Source organism: Manduca sexta, chromosome 12, assembly GCF_014839805.1.
Source record: "Manduca sexta isolate Smith_Timp_Sample1 chromosome 12, JHU_Msex_v1.0, whole genome shotgun sequence".
Lineage (NCBI taxonomy): Eukaryota > Metazoa > Arthropoda > Insecta > Lepidoptera > Sphingidae > Manduca > Manduca sexta.
The window spans coordinates 3,517,480-3,536,134 of NC_051126.1; the positions used below are offsets into that span (position 1 = coordinate 3,517,480).

Sequence of the window (18,655 nt, forward strand, 5' to 3'; positions counted from 1 at the left end):
AGATTACCGTCGGTATTTGAATTAAACAATAAAAGGAGAATGTTTAGTAGTTGTGTAGGATATTTGTTAAAATTGTAAGTTCCTATTCTTTTGTAAAGAAAAATGTTGATATTATAAAATTAACCATTTGTAACATAATTTTCAATGTAAGGTATCAAAGTCGATAATAACAAACATTCAACCTTCGATCAATAAAATAATTCTAGTCGTTTATTGTAATCGATGTCCGTATGTTACCTTGACGAGGTTCTTCCGGTCGGTGTGCGGCGGCTGCCAGTCGTCCAGCTTGGACAGTATGAAGGCGAGCTCGGCGGGCACCTCCAGCACCTGCAGGCTCTCCGCCTTTGCCTTCTCGCGCGCTTTTTCCTCAGCGGCACGTCTCCTGGGTAGCACAAATATGGTAAATCATAGCATCAACCAATATATCAGGAAGTGTTTTACTTGGTATGTTTTAAGTTTTAATTGAGATAGCACCGTTATAATAATTATAAATTTTCTTCGTTTTTCTATTAACCTCATAATGGCTATCTTAATATATAGAACATGTGTTTTTAAATCCCAATCATTTCCATATAAAACCAATGTTGATTTTTTTGTACCGTAACTAGTTGCGACCAATCTGTATGGCAATCGTGAAGCAGTATCTGAATATATAAACATACTTAGCGGCAGCCTGTTGCGCCTCGAGCCTGCGGCGGTGCTGCTCGCGGAGCGCGGCGACTCGTCTGCGAGCCTGGCGGCCGCGCGCCAGCGCCTGCGCGCGCACCACGCCGCGGCGCAGGCGCGTGTAGCGCCCGCGCAGGCGCGCGCCGCGCCACCACGACTGCAGCTTCACTGTCGAGCGCCGCAGCTGCCGGTAATGTTTTCTGCAACACAAATATTAATTTTAATTATTAAGCCAAATTAGTACCCAAAAAATAAATAATAAACATTAAAGTGTATCAACGCATTGTATCAATGAAACATTACGACATTGTCTAATTACCTAAGTCCAATTAATAATTTATAATAATATTTAACTTTACAATAAAGAATTACATTTACAACAAAATGTAAATATAATAAAGGTCGATTATTTTACGACGAAGATAGAAAATATGGGCATACCTGGCGAGATACCCGCGCACATGAGCCTGTAGTATAGTGGCGGCGGCGCGCAGCTTGTCGCCGCGGGCGCGCTCCAGCGCTCGGTGCAGCGCTTCCCGTATAAACACACGGGCTGCACCCAGCTGGTAGTCAGCGCCGACTGCAGAACAAAAAAAGTCATGAGTAGTGCAAAGACACGAAATAGGAAATCAACTCTTCATTATGATGTTAACTGCCGGCACTTGGTGAAAATAAATCAGCTAGTAAAAATTACAGCTCGCCTTCTTAACAACTAAAATTAGTATGCATTAAGTTCAATCTACGCTTTCCCCCGTGAACGGACTTCCACACAAATATATTTTTTTATAAAATAAAAAAAACAAATTAACACATTCACTCACACATCACCATGGCTTTTAAACTGTTCCCCTTTTTCCTCACAATTTTCCACATTTTCCCCATTTTCTCGGCACGTTTGCATCACAGAACACAGATAAACGAAATGCATTTCCGTGTGGCGAGATAACGCGGCGATGAGAATCAATTAACTATCTATCGATGTAAAAGTATTGATAAGTTAATTACATAAGTCATTATGGTCAACCGATAGCCTTAAAGTACCGAAAAAGTATTGGTAAAGTGATATATTAGTCGTTCTTAGCCAAGTTGGTAAGGCTAAAAATGCGCTGTGGGCTTCCGTAGGTTCCATACGCAAACTGCGAACACGTTGAAATATTACTAAATGTAGACTCGTAGAAAAATAAACCTCCTATGTTTCAATGTGCGTTTCGAATATCAATAATCATTGGGAGATTAAACTAATAATTGAAGACTCCAAAAGCATTGTAAATATCTAAGCGACTTTTTTTGTGAAGAGTGCTGCGACGAGGTTATTTATCATGTGATGACAAATCAAGTCAACAAATGGCAGCTTTCAACGATGGGTGTTATAACAATGCAACTCACCGGCGCCTGTGGGAGGCATCTCTGCTAATATGGAGTTGCAGATCTCTCTGTACGGCGTGGAGCGCGTCGGCGTCGCCGTAAGTAAGTACCTGAAACCATTGTTATTATTATTTTTCTTGTTCGTTATAACAATGGAAAATGTAATAGTTGAAGGATTACAGATGCTCTTTATAAGCTTTTGTTTTTAATCAACTTTTGGCGCGAGAATCAATTTGCTCGTGTGATGAGGAAGTGGTTGCAATATCAGTTACAAATTTAAATCTAGAGCAACTTTATTTTTATTTTTTTAAAAGATACGTGGTGCAGTAAAAAAATGTTGAAGTAATATGGATTTATTTAGACTGTTCACTATTCGAATAATAATTTAGCATTTAATTTAATAAGTTTATTTTTCGTGTCAACATAATTCCTAGTTTAAACTTTACACGTTTACATTACTTACCGATATCTCTCCACAAACAACTGGAACGGTATTCGAATCGGGTAGCCCATTTGCCTGATCTTGATGGTGTCGAGCATGCCTGTGTACCGCAACTGCGCCAGCACGCACGGCATGTCGAACTTCATCGGAGACTTGTCTGTGTTGGGCTTGATGCAACGCACGAACCAGGGGTTGCAGCGAGACATCGACTCCAGGAGTTGGTGAAGGCTGTCTGAGAACCTGGGACATGAAGTATGTTGTGAGTAGAAAGCCTCACGTAGACATATGGCGCAATGGGAGATTTACTGAGACGAGAGATTGCAGGGTCGATATTCACACTGAGACAACACAATTCAGTGGATTTTCGGTAAATCAAATCCCACTACCTTCTCAATTGTTACTCTTTTTTTTTTAAAGAACGAAAACCCAACGATTCTTCTGGCATTATTATTGGTTTTTGCGTAGAAGAATCTAATAGCGATACCAAGGTAGTGCAAAGATTGCAATAGGTAGAAAAGGACACACGCCTTTTATCCCTGACGAAGTAAGCGGAGGCCCAAAAAAGTCACCCACTTTCCGCCATGAGTACTCCGTCTCATGGTGTGATAGGAGACGAAAAGCATTAAATGTCAAAAATTCAATTCTCACCTAGCAGCGACAGTGGGCGTCCTCGGCTTCATAGTAACGAACCGTCCGTTGGCGCCGCGCGGGAGAGTTTTGTTGGCGTCGTGCTGCGCCCGCAGCTGCGTCGACATCTCGGCCACGAGCGGCACCTCACTACTGCACAGCAACTCTAGCACATCGGCCCGCAGCGCATCCCTATTCTTATCCAGGAATCCTTCCACGTTGTACCACACTTGGCCTGCGTAATGTTTGATCTGGAAGAAGAATATTGAATAAGTTATGTAGAAGTTAATAAGGAGTGAAAGTGCGAATAAGTAATTCAATTTTTTTTTAATTTAATGTACTTGGGAGGTAATAGGCAAAATTCAATGTTTGTTTTGCCAAAATTTACTGTTTGCATACTTCCTCAACTCAAAATTTGTCTAGGCAGGGTTTTATCGAGTCGGAATAGAATAAATAGTGTCTTTTAGACGTTGTTATAACATATTTCATAAGGGTAAGTAGATAATCTTTTCTCACCATCTTTTTTAAATCAATAAAGAGTACCATGATCTCTTAGGCTAATTTCATTGTTGGCTCGAACTCACCCCAAACTCACTAGCTCCCAGCCTCGGTCGGGAGTAGAGCTCGTTCAATGCGTGGTTGTAATGGCACTTCTCTAAGAACGAGGCGTCAGACGCCCGCGGGAAGTTGCTCTCGTCGTCCAGCAGATGCAGGATGCCCACTGGCTTCTTGCTCAACAACTGTATCACTGTAAGAGAGGGTATATTTTAGGTATATCAAAAATTAAGATGACACATTTCGTATAGTTGTCCATGTAAAGTAATTCTTTATGCGAGTCTGCTTGGGTAGGTGTTCTGTTTATTATTACGCCAAGCATCAATGTGCAGACTGCCTCGGTGGCGTAGTTGTGCACGTCCGGTACAATAGCGCTCTGAGGTTCTGGGTTCGAATCCCGGGTCGGGCAAAGTGATATTTGGGTTTTTCTGCTCAGTATCAGCCCGGAGTCTGAAATTTGTGCCCGATATGGCAATAGGCTCGCCCCCTATCACATCATGGGACGGAACATAGTTGGCGAAAAGTGGGTGCCCTAGTTGCGCCTCTGCATACCCCTTCGGGGATAAAATGCGTGATGTTATGTTATGTATCAATGTGCAAATACTGTTATCAGTTTAAAGAATATTTATTACAGCCAGTGTAATTATTGACCGTTATGAGCATCATGCATTTCTACTTTACAAATTTAATGCGTTGCTACTGTTTATGAGCTATTTCCTCACCAAACCAATTTGTTATATCAAAAATAACCTATTTAACACACACCTGGAGAATTATCGTTCCAGGTCAAATTGGACCATTCGAGTCTCTCCTTTTGATATTCTTGCTGCTCCAACTTAAATATGTGCTTATTGAAATAATGTTGCAGCGTTTCGTTAGCGTAATTAATGCACAGTTGCTCAAACGAATTCTCTTCCAAGTCTTCAAAGCCAAAGATGTCCAGGAGAGAAATCCTGTGAGCGTCGTGTAGCCCCGCGCGGTGGACTATGGAGTTTATTCGGAGTACCAACCAGTTGAATAATGAAGAATATAAGGCCTTAGCGAAAGCGTCTCTGGCGTCCAAAGCCTGGTCGATTGGTAGAGGAGACCTCATCAGTTCTGCCCTCGCAGCTGTCACTCGAGTCGTCAAGGCTCGTGCTAGTTCCTCAGCAGGGACTTTTAACAAATGTGCTGCCCAGCGCACTTCAGCGCCGCCACCTAATTGAACACCTTCTTGTCCATGACGTAGCTGTCTTCTATGAAAGTACACATTTCCTAAGTGCAATACAGAAGCTAATACTCGGATAATATCTTCACGTTCAGCGTCTCCGATACCGAGGACTTGCATAGCGCCACATAATGCTGACCAGTCTGCTCCGGCGCCTGCGCCGCCTGAGTCCCCGCCTTGATTTAAGTAGAAGTAATGTTCAGCTGTCAGGAGACCTCGCGAACGTCTCTGCTCCTCATCCAAACCAGCCAATAATTCATAAAATACATGGTAATTTCGTTCACCAGGTGATTGTGTAACTATACGAGATTTTTCAAGCAGGTAATGCGCGACCCTGGCACCAGCCAAAGCGCCATCTTTGAAATATAATTCTAGAAGTTTCCCAAATCGACTAGAGTTGTGGTTTTTTGGTGTTCGCGCGTTTCCAAACGCTTCTAACAGCGGTGCTGCTTCTAATATTTGTTCGGAGACGGGCGCCCGGCCGGGTGGCGCTGGGGCTACGGCGGCCAGGAATTGGACAGCTAGTTTAGTTGACTCAGTTTTGCCTGCACCGGACTCGCCGGAGATGAGTATGGCTTGCGGCTGCGGCAAGGAGGCGCGGGCGGCGGCCGCTATGGCGAACAGATGAGGTGGGAGATCGCCTAACGCCTCAGCAGCATGATACCTGGAACATCACAACCGCTACAATGTACTACAATTCATTCACATCATTCGACCCAAAACGAAAACAAAGTTCATTTAATTTCGTACAAGCAATCTCGGATGATTCATGAAACAAATTATGTAACTAAATTCGTTACGCTTTTATTATGTTATGTATAATTGATGTTAACTTTTTAGCGCATCAATTATAAGTGCAATTATTTTTTATTGTACATTCACTGTCTTAGAAGCCATTCACTATACCTCCTGGCAGTCTGCAGTCCATACAACGCATCCACGGGTCTGTAGGGGTTGACTGCCACTAGTATGGAGCCTGCGTACGTGTATATCAGCCCCTGTTCGTATCTGAGCTTCAGGTTCCATAGCAGAGCTGCTTCGTGTAGGTCGTGGAGACGCGTCATATCTTCCACTCCAGTGGGGCCGAGCTCCTCGCGCGGCCATACTGGATCGCCTTCGTCCTCCCCATTGCCCATTTGAAGGGCGAAGGTTTGAGCCTGTGGGGGAAGCGATGATCAGATTTATTTTATATCGAAAGCAGGTCAAAATGGTGGTGTATGAAGGAAGATGAGTTATTTAAAATTTTAATTAACGTTGCAATGTTCAAACTGCTTCCCAAGAACACTTGTAATTGATGATTTCTATATCAAAAGAAGTTTTTTTGAGAACCAAATTAGCTATTATTATGTACAGTCATTACAATACATAATAATGAAATTTGCTAATGATTCCTCGAGGATTTTATCCAACAGCCCAGTAGTAATGATTTTACGATTACAAAATGTGGTTTGAAATGTTCCAACCTTAAAATAGTTCAAGCTATTTATTAATTCCATCTTGAAATTTTCCAGGCTATACTCAACAAAGTATTTTATATTAAGTAACGCTTAGCAAAAACAGTTCACACGATACAAACGAATTCGTTTGAAGACTCAGCGGGTGTTTTGAATCGCATAACGAGACACGACTTGCAGACGTGAGCTCGTTTGCTGAACAAAAACTGCTATAACAAGGTTTTATATCATAGCTGATATCAAGATCAGTATCTGCAATGAGGTTACTTTACTCTATCAGTTATGGGCCAGAGCTTAAGCGATACTTTAGCATCCACGGTTACTGGTTTTTAAACCTCAAACAACTAGAATGAAATCAATTATTAATCAAAGGTGAACCTAATTAGGGCGAGATAAATCTTCAACTGTCAAATTATTTGAGGTAAAGAAAGAACTATTGAGATAATGAATAAAACGCTTATATATTGTTTATGATAAGGGGTTAGTAGCTTCCTAGAAGTTTAACCTTTTAAAAAGTAACATACAACGAACAGCTAACATAATACGAAACAATATTGAAATAATTCCAAAATTGCTAACCGGTGATGTTTAAATTGTCGTAGATGTAGTGGCCGTAAAACTAGACAATGGCTTACAGATGCTTGTCATCGTATAATATAAGCATCACGATATACCTGTACAAGCCCTGACGAGCGACCTATACGTATTGCATAATAGGATACTTTTACTGGCTAGTCACGACCAGAAATGTAATTTCTGAATGTGACTAGTGAAATATAATAGATGAAATGTATTAGGAATTTTTTAAACGTTATGAAACCTAGGACAATATTCATTACAAAATCATAGAAAAGTTTACCAATAAGAAATGGTTTTTTGTTATTTTTTACATGGGAACGGCAAATTGACCTAACTGCATGTAATGGTAAATGGAGAGAGGCCCAATAGAATAGCCGAGGAGTAATCATCTCTCGTCAGTCGACACAATCATGCTATTGTGTTAAATATTCAATCAGTCCAATTAATTTGCGTCTTTATCTTGACCATTTTATTTATATCAATAAATAAATTAATCAATATATCATCAATAATGCTGACAACCGACTCCCTCATATCTATAACAAAACACCAATAAAACGTAAAATAACGTTGGGTAGCACTGTGACATAACTCTTCGTTGTAACTGCGACCCGTTCTCACTATCGACACCACGTCATTAACCGATGCAATGCTCGCTCCCTCAACACATTTCTTTTCTATCACCGTAACGAGAAAGCAATGTAATTGATTTTATTACATCGGTGACAGACTTTGCATTGATTACGCAGTGTCGCGCTCGAGTAGGCAATTGATTAGCACTTTACTGTTAACTGACCCTCATATCGTTTTAGCAAATCTACGAACACTTACGATCGTTTCGACTGTGACAGCAGTTTGTGGGTCAAGGGGAATGTGACAGCGTTGTACATTATTTTGTTATTATTGCAAGTGTTATTTCTTTTTTATTGAATGAACACAATACTGTTTTTATGGTATGTGAAAGATGAACGATTTGCTGTTACTAGTAAAGCTAAACACAAATGAAAAAGGTTCAGTAATGACACCCTGATTAAAACTTCAATTTGAAGATGACTTAAAACTGAAAATAAAATTACTATACAAAATTCACACACATTTTGTAGCAAAACATCCAAGCCTTCGTCCTTCCTTAAAGAAATCGACGCGGATCGACGTCTTCTTAATCTTTTATTCCATTTTGCCTGCAATGTTACATAATTTCTACAATCATTCGGCGGTGCTCTTTGCCGACGTAAGTATTTCTTACATGTGCAATTGCTAAAATCACTGCAAATAACGAAAGAGCTAATAGATTTTGGAGAGCTGCAAGGTGTGGGAGCGAAATGTACTCGCATCAGCGACTTATCCACTCGTACATTCTATTTACGTCAGTTTCTGGTAAATGTTCTTGTTGTCAATGATTCTTTTAGCCTTTTTTAATTCCAGTTTTGTGATAGCATCTGTTTGTCGTGTCATCTGATGATATCTCTAGAACCGGTAGCTGTTCTTGGCTGATTTGTTTTATTGCCAGCTATAACACTAATTGTAAATAATATCACGTATTCCAAGAACAAATTCTCGCCAGTAGTTCCTGTAATTTGATGGCCCTTTCTCCGAATTTCTAAGTTGATCTATCTTCACTATCCCATTCATTTGACACAACATTAAATATATTTTTGGCAATGAGCAGACCATTCAAGTAAATAAACAACACTTCCAAGACTTCTTTAATGGTTTTATGTACCGAAAGAATTACTTTTGCTAGAATTCGCTGAATTGAGGACCGTATAGCGCCGCAAGAGGCAGATAACTGATTCTGCCATAAATGAGTGCATCTTAGTTTGTTGACTGTTCATAACTGTTATGGTGAACTAGCAGGACTTAAAACCTGACAGGCGAGGTTTAGACTTGAGCTATCTGAATGAGCCTATAAAAGAAAGTATTCATGCTAATGACGTTCAATATGTTGCAAGACAGGAGTTCTAAGAATCATCTTAATAATTAAAACCATAACAAATCCTTTTTATTGAAATTAACCTACCTAGGACAGACATACCTATTTTAAAAGGTTTTCACGATCACTTGTCCAGTGTCATTTTGTTTTCCAGACAAATACTGAGAATAATCACAATACTTTTCTTTTATATTACTTCGTTTCTGCATACTTGACACAAAAACGAAATGTTTTTATTATTTGTTGCAATTGTCTATTCACTTCCAACGATGATTCATGCAACTACGATCATAGCAAAAGATATTATCGGAATATTGTGTAATTTATACATAGTGGCTATCTGTTCAGGAAATGTACTATTATAACACGATTAGTGTTTAGAAAATGAAGCGTAAAATCAAAGACAAGGTCCGCTGGCCATAGACTATACAATATAATATTATCAACGGTAATTTAAATTCTTTTAGCGGTTCAATATACTCATTCATCATCACGAGAATAGAGAAAATACGATCGTAAAATGAAAATGATATTTATATCGAAAATTCCAATCAAATCAGAAGTACCAGGCGAGCATAAATTAGCAGCGATCGTGGAGTCTCGACTCTCTATCGACATTCCATCGGCGGCCTTGCGATCGGCCGAATGCCTTTTCTCGCCAATCGTAGTGTGGGATAATTTCCTACACCTGGCTTTGTTGTACGCCAGATGTGTACATTACTTTCAGTCCCTGCAGACAACTTCCTACTCAACGTTGTCCTATTAGCTATAAACATTTCGACATTGCGAAGTGCACCTTTGTATATCGCGCATATTTAAACCGTACATTTCTTAAAGCATACGCATAAAATATTTTTATTGTATAAGATTACTCGATGTTACTACTTCCATCTTAAGATTCACAAAGGGTAAAGAATTATACGCAATTATTCGCCAGAGATGGCAATTGACTTATCAATCTATCATCCTCAACAATCAGCATTGCCCATACACCTGCATACCGCAGAGGTCAAATCTCCCCGGCCTTGTGGTAGCAGTAAATGTATGTGGTGGGTTATGTCACGGCCCCGCGAGTCATTATGTTCGATTCCTCGCGGATTACTGCGACCTTGCGAATACCTTATTGATGGCGTTATTATGACGATGTGCATTACAGCTGTCATTCTTATAATGATTTCTTATTTTACGCGAATGTTAGAGATTGAAATAAATTGTTTTATGGATTTTATCGCGGTTTTTTATACTTATTATAATTTTCTCCTCCGCAAATCATTTTTTTTGTATTTTTAATTCATCGATTTATGGTGAATATAAAAGTTTTTAGTAACTGGTTTATTGTCTTACATGTTTAAAATTGTTTTTTACTGAAGGTTTTATTTTGTCATTTTCATCAACTCGCCATAAGATTTAGTGTCGCCAATTTTAGTGTCATAAATAAAGAACCTACAGAAAATATTTCTAGCATAAAACATAAGTTTATAACAATTCTCATTGCCAAGTTCCGAACTCCTTTGTCACAATCTATGAAACCATTACCTACAAAGCGTCAGAAGTCAACCCACTTAGCAGCTAATAATATTGTCCTTTGCGTAGATTTTTTTCCTTTGTTGTAAGAACTAGGTTCTTGGTAGTAAATTACAATCTAGTCTATAATATTAATAAGCAATACTTACATTTCTAGGTTTTCAGTTTACTACAACAAAGAATAATGTTCTAGGCTTTCTTAGAGTCTGGTAACATAAAAAAACACTTCGTTCCTTTGTTATATCTTGGCGTGAATGGGACAAAAATCAATCTCCATGATTAAGTTTCCTAGCGAGTCTCACCAACAGTTAATGTCACTCATTATGCAAATAATTCTCATTGACATTGGTCGGAGTTACTGTGTTAAGCTGATGTTAACGAGGAGAGAGATTAACTCCACAGCAAATCTCGTCTTTATTTACAAATGTCAGGAATTACAGCGAGTTGCAAACATGTCCTCATTTTATCTTCGAAATAAAATTTCATGTCGGAATTGGGTTATTGAATAAAATAGAACATATTTTTTAATTGTCAGCTTTTAAGTGTGCAGTGACATTCAGATTGAACTTCTTCTTGATTGACAATTATCTTCTACCAGTAGACATAAATACAATTTATGGACGTCAATATGAAGTCTAACAATTCGGATTATGTCCACACAGTAGATGTAGAAACAAAATGTACCCCATAGATTCACTGACATCATTGTTCATTTTAGTGTAAATCTATTTTTAACGATTTTATGAATCTTATGACTTAGACTTTAGAGTGTCTATTAAGATACCCATATAATTACATGTACGGTTAGCAATTTGTTTTACATTATGTTGTAACTATGCACCACGTGACGTCACAGTGTAGGTAGACTTGCAGTAATAATCAGTTGTAAAACAAAACACGTGTGTGTGCATCCATCTTTGAATTTTTAAGTTGCTTTTGTTATGTTATGTATGTAACTGGTTTTTACGTTACATGTGATTGCATATGATAAAATTATTTTGTCTGTTTCAATTCGCTATTCCATTTGTTTTATATTATTCTAATAAAAGTTGTTAGAACAGTGTTTTGTCTCTACGTATCGAATTGCGAGTTTTATTATGTTTAAAAGAATTCGACTGGCTAGATATTCCATTCTCAGGGTTGTCAACTTATTTATGTTTTAACTAAATAAGAACTGCTTCTTCATCAAGCGTTTTCCTGCCTTTTGAAGATCGCCATTCATACATACTTACGTTGCAATGCGCCAGTGTCTGTAGACTAAAGAAGTGTGTTATTGCAGCCATATTTGATAGCTATGCTAGGAGCCTCACAAAAGGGTGAACCTTTTGTCATTTACTGGGCAAGATTCCAGACCACCATGATGAACGTACCTGTCCATTGAGCACGGAGCTGACGAGCAGTACCCTTGCGGCGCGGTGCACCTCGATGAGCTCGCCGGGCAGCGGGGCGGAGGTGCCGCTCGGTTGGAACCACACCGCCGCACCCTCCGTCCACTCCGCGAGCCCCCCGGAGCCCGCCATCCTGGGAAAACCCCAAATATAAAGTTCAGTGGTTTTTCTTATGTGCAAAGTAAAACGTGAATTGTGTAAGAAACAATTAATTTAGATTGTGTTGTAGTGGAAAATATAATATGATTTTTTTTCTTTGTTAAAGTCAATATTATGAGCATACTCGTATTGCCAGTTTTATCACCTGACCGATAATATAGTGTAGTATGATATCGTAAGAATAAATGTGTGAGATTTTTTTTCTTAATCCTATGTATAATTAAATGAGATTCCAGATTATCATTTTTAAAATGTTTATTATATTACTTCTAGCACATGTAATTGGTAGAGCTAATTTAAATACATTATAATTATTCAGCTTATCTAATACATTATATAAATAAGATTAAATAGTGCACTGTAATAACTAAATAGTCGCCTATATTGACTGTCACAAGTAAAACTGTGAACAGCCGCACGGGGGAGGCGGCGACTGGAAGCAGATAGGGTTTGGTGGCGGCGGCTGCACGCAGAACGGCTCCAAGGGAGGTGGCTGCACCATTAGCGGAGGAGGCGGTGGAGGCTGGACACACAATGGAGACAGCGGCGGCGGCTGGACAGTGATGGGCGCAGGCGGCGGTGGCTGGACACACAGCGGGGGCGGACACGGCGGCTGGATACTAATAGGAGCTGGCGGGGGTGGCTGAACGGTGATTGGTGGCGGGTTGGGCGGCTGCACCATAAGCGGCGGCGGCGGTGGCGGCTGCACCGGCATCGGCGGCAGCGGCGGCGGCTGAATCAACACCTGGCCCAGCGGAGGCGGTTGCACCACGATCGGCGGCGGTGGAGGAAGCTCGATCACTATCGGAGGCGGTAGTGGCAGATCCAAGACCAGCGGCGGCGGCATCGGCGGGTTCACGTACATCGGGGGCGGAGGTGGCGGATTCACGCACATGGGCGGCAACGGGGGCGGATTTACACAGATTGGCGGCGACGGCGGTGGGGTTACTGTTATCGGAGGCAGAGGTGGCGGATTCACGAAAAGCGGTGGGGATGGTGGCGGAGTTATCGTTATGGCTGGTGGTAATGGCAGCTCGATCAGCATAGGCGGGAGAGGCGGAGGAGTGACGCATATCGGAGCTGGAGGAGGTAACGAGACGTAAATCGGAGATGGAGGTGGCGCTGGTAGCGCTATGGGAGGGGAGCAGCATGAACAGCCTTGTGGCGCCAAGTAGCCGTACGGGGATACTCCGTAGTACTGGCCATTTGTGAACTGAAAAATATACACAAAACATTAAACAACACTAACATTTATGCTAAAAATCTTTTAAGTCTTCGAATCATCAACTTTAATATTGATTAGCCTTAGTTTATTCTACTTTTATCGATATTATTATTATTTTATCAATTTATTTTACTTACTTGTGTCAAGAGAGCCAGTACAATCGGTATATTCACAACCACCTTCATGGTGATCAAATGCATAAAGGTAACACTATACAAGTCTATTTTATACGGACATATTGCCCCAGTATATGCAATATTGTACAAAATGTGCAATAATTATCGATTTTATGAAGAAATTATCAGAAAATATCGATTATAAAATACGTAACTGAGTGGTAGATGCGAGATAGATAAGGCATGTTTGGGATGGAGTTAACTGTTACATCACTAGTTATGTCAGTGGGTAGAATGACTGATAAGGTGTAATGGCTCTTATCTCCTTTATCTTATATCATAACTTAGCAAGATGAAGCGTTAAGATGTATATATGCTGTTCATATAATACTTGCATCAATGGGTAAACTTTAAAATACTTCATCAGGCAAAAATTATATTCAAACATATTCTCTATGGGAAAACGTTAAGTGACAATATTGTGAAATGTCTTGATCGGCTATGTACATACAAGATCTGTTGTATATATCTTACATAGTATTTGTATTCTCTTTGGGATATCTAGTCAAACCTATCGAATGTCTTGTATGTAAATTTCTAAGTTCAAGAAAAAAAGTTGTCTAAGACAGAAGACTTCAGAAGAAACAGAAAACGTTAAATGTTCGAAACTCTGGTAGCAGGGAATCTCAAAATATCAGAAAACACGCAGGACTCTTCTAGAATTATTCACAGATAGTCGTATTATAAACTGACCTTTTACCATAAAAATAATCACCTTCAAACCAATCAATCACCGCAACAAGACACGGCCCATCCAAAGTAAAATCGTGTTGGTAATGTGAAACTAACGACAAACTAGTTCATGTGGAAATCTCCATACTGATGTAGGAAGCATGGGATTTCACTTTCTTCCAAGGCTTGTCGACGAGAAATAAACATAAGAAAAACATTTCGTGCTGGGTATGTAAATAGATGTTATTTGCATCCGTGTTGGTTCACTCAAAGGTCTTGACTTTTTATCTTCAACTAATAACTCTATATCTCCCTTAGGGCCTGTTTCACGATGTTTATGAACTTTAATCGTCGAATATATTAACAGACCAAATACAAAAGTCAAGCTCCCAAATAAAAGGTAATCAAACGAGTGGTTATGCATAAACTGTCTTATATGTTTATTATCCGATATCTTTTACTTGAATATTGGGAAACAGACCCTTAGTATATACAAGATGGGAAGTAGAAATGTAGTCCAATACGTCAAACTAAAGACGTTGCGTCCTGTTCCAAAGAAGTCTGTTTTGAAGTTGGAGTTATAGTTGTTATTGTCAATTGATTTTTTATCTAACGAATAGCAACTGGATCATATGATAGCAAATTATACCATTACTCACAATATTGGCTATTATTCTAATCCGAAATGCTTTATCAATCTCTTGAGAAAAGAATACAAATTGTGGTTAAAAAAACCTAGAGACTCCTATAATCAGTCGATCGTAACAAACATAAACAGCGAAGCTTCACAAAACTGAATATTATTAGCAATACATGGTCGAACTTACGGCGATAGGCGTATAGGCAAAATGATACAAGGCATGTGCTACCATGTAGCCGTGCCAAGCTACGCCAGATCAGCTGTACACACGTGGACCCTTGCCTTAACTCACCCAACTAGGCAATCTACACCGAGCAATGACAAGGTACGACAAATGTGCTATCTGTACTGATATTGGCCTTCACTTGCCAAAGCTTGGCCATTGGCCAAAGTGTATTGCCGGCTTTAGAGTAACAATGGCTGCAGTCATTCTAGCAAGCTCATTAATGGTGTAGAAAGCTGACCGCATAGCGTGGTTATATTATTTAATTATTTACTTTTCATTTAAATATAAGCGTATATCTACTAATTATTTAAAGTTGCCAACCATCTCTGTTGGATAGGTTTAGGTAGGCGTTAAAATATAAGTAATTTATTGTTGAAAGCATCCATTACACTATTAATAATTAACATTTATTATATTTTCATACAGCAGTTATAAACCATCTATCAGTTGTCACGGTCATGTGGCTATCATGAGTATGCGGCACTTTATGTCTGCTGAATGTATGGCGCTTACAATTGGGTTTGACTAATAAGCGCGGGTAAAGACTAGAGAGTGATGTAATAGATTTGGAGTTACTAAAGTATCTAAATCATTGTATATAGAGATCGCTAGCGCCATCTGTTTCTAAAGAAGAGAACAGATAAAAAAATGCATTTATTTCCTACGGGAGCATATAACAGGGGTAAAACAGGAGCCTCGCGAGTTGCTTGCTGGTATAAAATTGAATAGATAAAAATATTTCTATGTTTAATATTCAATTCGAAGGGGACTCCAATGTTATGATATTCCAATAAGATGCGCACTTTAAATCGTGTTTTCCTTTTGCGTAATACGTGCGTCTCATTTTAAACACAATTCTCTATTATTTGTAATGAGTTAATTCAAAGTAACTTCGCCCTTATATGATTTAAAGACAATCGAATTCCAAGATAAACAAAGTATCGACTGTAATATCTAATCTAATATTAAAAAGAAGCGACGATAGCCTAGTTGGGTATGGAAGGGACTGCCGAGACGAATGTCCGCAGGTTCAAATCCCAAGGGCACACACCTCTGACTTTTCTAAAAAATCATGTGTGTATTCTTTGTGAATTTATCGTTCGCTTTAACGGTGAAGGAAAACATCGTGAGGAAACCTGCACATCTGAGAAGTTCTCTATAGGAATTTCGAACGTGTGTGAAGTCTACCAATTCGCACTAGGCCAGCGTGGTGGACTAAGGCCTAATCCCTCTCAGTAGTAGAGGAGGCCCGTGCTCAGCAGTGGGCAAGTATATAATACAGGGCTGATATTATTATTATTATTATAAAATTATTTTAATTATCTACGAATTTCTTGTATACTGTTCCTCTAGTAGTAAACTAGCATTGAAAGAAATCACATAAAGAATATTCAAAAATGAAACCCTTAAATGTACAAAACGACCGTACCTAACTCACGATCAGCTTTATCCACGAACGTCGTACTCCATTCTTCAAACTATCACAACGTGGTTTCCAAAACATCTCAAATACTTAAGTAGTTCTCGACCTTATAAACATCATACGACCCGAAAAAAGTTCATTGAATCCGGGAAACAATGGCACACGAGACCGCTTCCGTCTGCCGCACGTCTCATGCATACCAACACAGCTATCCGGCTAAATGTGAAAGTGACCGCACTTTAGGGCCGTCTAGTGCCCAACTGTCGTTACATTTGGTCGGGTAATTGTTTCACGTATTCGGGCTTCAGGTGGCGAGGCTTTCTACCGACGTCCCCCGACTTCCTAATTAGAATGTGGTTTGATGCTAAACAGTTTATATTGAGAGTGTAAGAGAAATTTTGACGAATTTCAATTTTATTGACCAGATTGACTTGATAAGTAATTCCAGTGATTTGGTCAGACATGATCTTGATAGTAATCTTGAAATACAGAATGAGGATGATAATTGTTCAATGATGTGATTCTAACATGAATAGTGTTGATCTAGATATATAGGTATAGTACGCACGTACTATGCTTTTATAAATAGATTGAAAATAATGCAGGATGTACAACTATCTTACGACTTTAAAATGGCATGACGAAGATATTATGTATACTTGTATAAAAGATGATCAACTTAGCATGATTAATATTAATTATAATGCAAGTTAAATATACAGTCTCTGCATGAATGGATAATTTAGTCTATTCCACATCAAGACAAAAATCAAATTGATTATAATTATAAAATAAACGATTAACATTTAATTTCTGATGAAAGTAAATAGTGATCACTAATTCAAACATTCGAAAGTGAAATAACGAAATCTCGTTTGAGACGGTGTCGGTATAAAACAGAGAAATTATTAATTAACACACAAACGTAACTCATAAATAAAAGATGAATGAGTCCAGATTAACGTACATAACGGAAAGGTAATAGAAAGTTACGTTTAATTCATAATATCGTTCGTAATTTGTGTACATTTTGTCCAAAACTGAGAGGAAATGCCTAGACACTACTAGGTACTACTTAAATTAAAGCCTAGAATCTTGTGTATAACGTTCGCAATGTTTACTTTCCAAAATTACATAATTTTAAGGTAAAATTTATTTTCTTGATATAAGATGAACATTTCATAGATTATGATAATTTATTTGTCATTTGGGGCTCATTATTCAATTGTAAAAGCAATACAAAATTAAATGCAATGAGACAGCAAAAACTGCATTAAATATCGCACAAATAGAAACAAAAATAACTCTTGACCGAAGAAAATAAGAAAAATACTAAGATGCACCCAATACAACAAAAAACACGAAACATCGATGTTATCGTTTGCAATAACTATAGTATTTAAACATCCGCTGTCCATTATGATCGATCAGTACTGTGATACTTGCAGTTGACTTAACATTCCTTTCTGTAGCGAAGGCTGGTTGTAAGTTGTCTATCCAGCCAAGAATACCTGGTGGTATGCTAAAGGCCGTTGCACCAACCGGATGTCGAAGGCAAACAGCTATATCAACAAGCCATAAAGGGCCTTTGGAGCTGGCACTGCGTGACTTAGATGCTAATTTTTACTGTTTTATTATCATTGCCCCTACTTTCGAATAAAAAAATATTATGTTGTTTAATTAATTATAATAGCGTAGTATTGGGATTCATGGAAAGATCTTGAGAAGGCTTTTGCCCAACATTTGGACATTATAGGCTATAAGATAATACAACATGTTATAGGATATCATTAGTAATGATATAAAAAAATAAGTTACCTTGAAACTAACTTCAACATTATTTAGTGCACCTTTTACATCGATTATTGTTGTTCGGATCATATATAATCGCGTTTCGGAATATCAAATGTATTTAAATGTTTGATATATTACTATGAGAAGCTGCGGAAGTATTTCGCATAGCAGTGGAAAATTTCCTAAGACATACACCAGAAAAAAAGCGAGGCCTAATTTTGCGGTTGTCGGAAATGTTTTTGGTCATGCGGAAAAAAATAATGTATTATCGGAGATAATACATTATTTTTTTCCGCATGACATGACATCCTACTATAATCTTATATCAAAGCCGATTATAATTAAGGTACTTGAAACATGTTAATAAACGCCATAAAAACATTAAAGTTACGAAGCAAACCTGCTTCATTGCAATTGTTTGAAACAAAATCTTAACAAAACATAATAGTTCGTAGCGGAGATAAATAACAATCGTTTTCAAGCAAACAACACCTTTTTGTTTTGGGGATTAAAATAGAAGTCGGTACGCGAAGTGACAACACAAACGATCCAACATTATCATACAATAAAATCTATATCATTCCAACAATGCCGAGATAA

At 38.6% G+C, this 18,655-nt stretch overlaps 2 protein-coding genes across 2 annotated transcripts in view; both read right to left on the reverse strand.

Moving 5' to 3' along the window:
• Positions 1–18,655, reverse strand: part of LOC115442777 (unconventional myosin-XV) — a 108,458-nt gene that overhangs the window by 63,433 nt on the left and 26,370 nt on the right. Inside the window, exons 2-11 of the mRNA XM_037437744.1 lie at positions 11,723–11,873; positions 5,769–6,019; positions 4,421–5,526; positions 3,685–3,848; positions 3,122–3,351; positions 2,495–2,713; positions 2,053–2,141; positions 1,108–1,246; positions 663–866; positions 238–382 (exon numbers count right to left, since the gene is read on the reverse strand). Of these exons, the coding sequence (XP_037293641.1) occupies positions 238–382; positions 663–866; positions 1,108–1,246; positions 2,053–2,141; positions 2,495–2,713; positions 3,122–3,351; positions 3,685–3,848; positions 4,421–5,526; positions 5,769–6,019; positions 11,723–11,872 (2,697 nt within the window). The 5' untranslated portion in view covers position 11,873. The remainder of the gene's footprint in view (positions 1–237; positions 383–662; positions 867–1,107; positions 1,247–2,052; positions 2,142–2,494; positions 2,714–3,121; positions 3,352–3,684; positions 3,849–4,420; positions 5,527–5,768; positions 6,020–11,722; positions 11,874–18,655) is intronic.
• LOC115442769 (leucine-rich repeat extensin-like protein 3) lies at positions 12,137–13,384 on the reverse strand. Its single transcript, XM_030167917.2, has 2 exons — positions 13,262–13,384; positions 12,137–13,112 (listed from the first exon to the last, which is right to left on the reverse strand). The coding sequence occupies exons 1-2, from the start codon at positions 13,322–13,324 to the stop codon at positions 12,291–12,293; spliced, it is 885 nt and encodes a 294-aa protein (XP_030023777.1). The 5' UTR covers positions 13,325–13,384; the 3' UTR covers positions 12,137–12,290.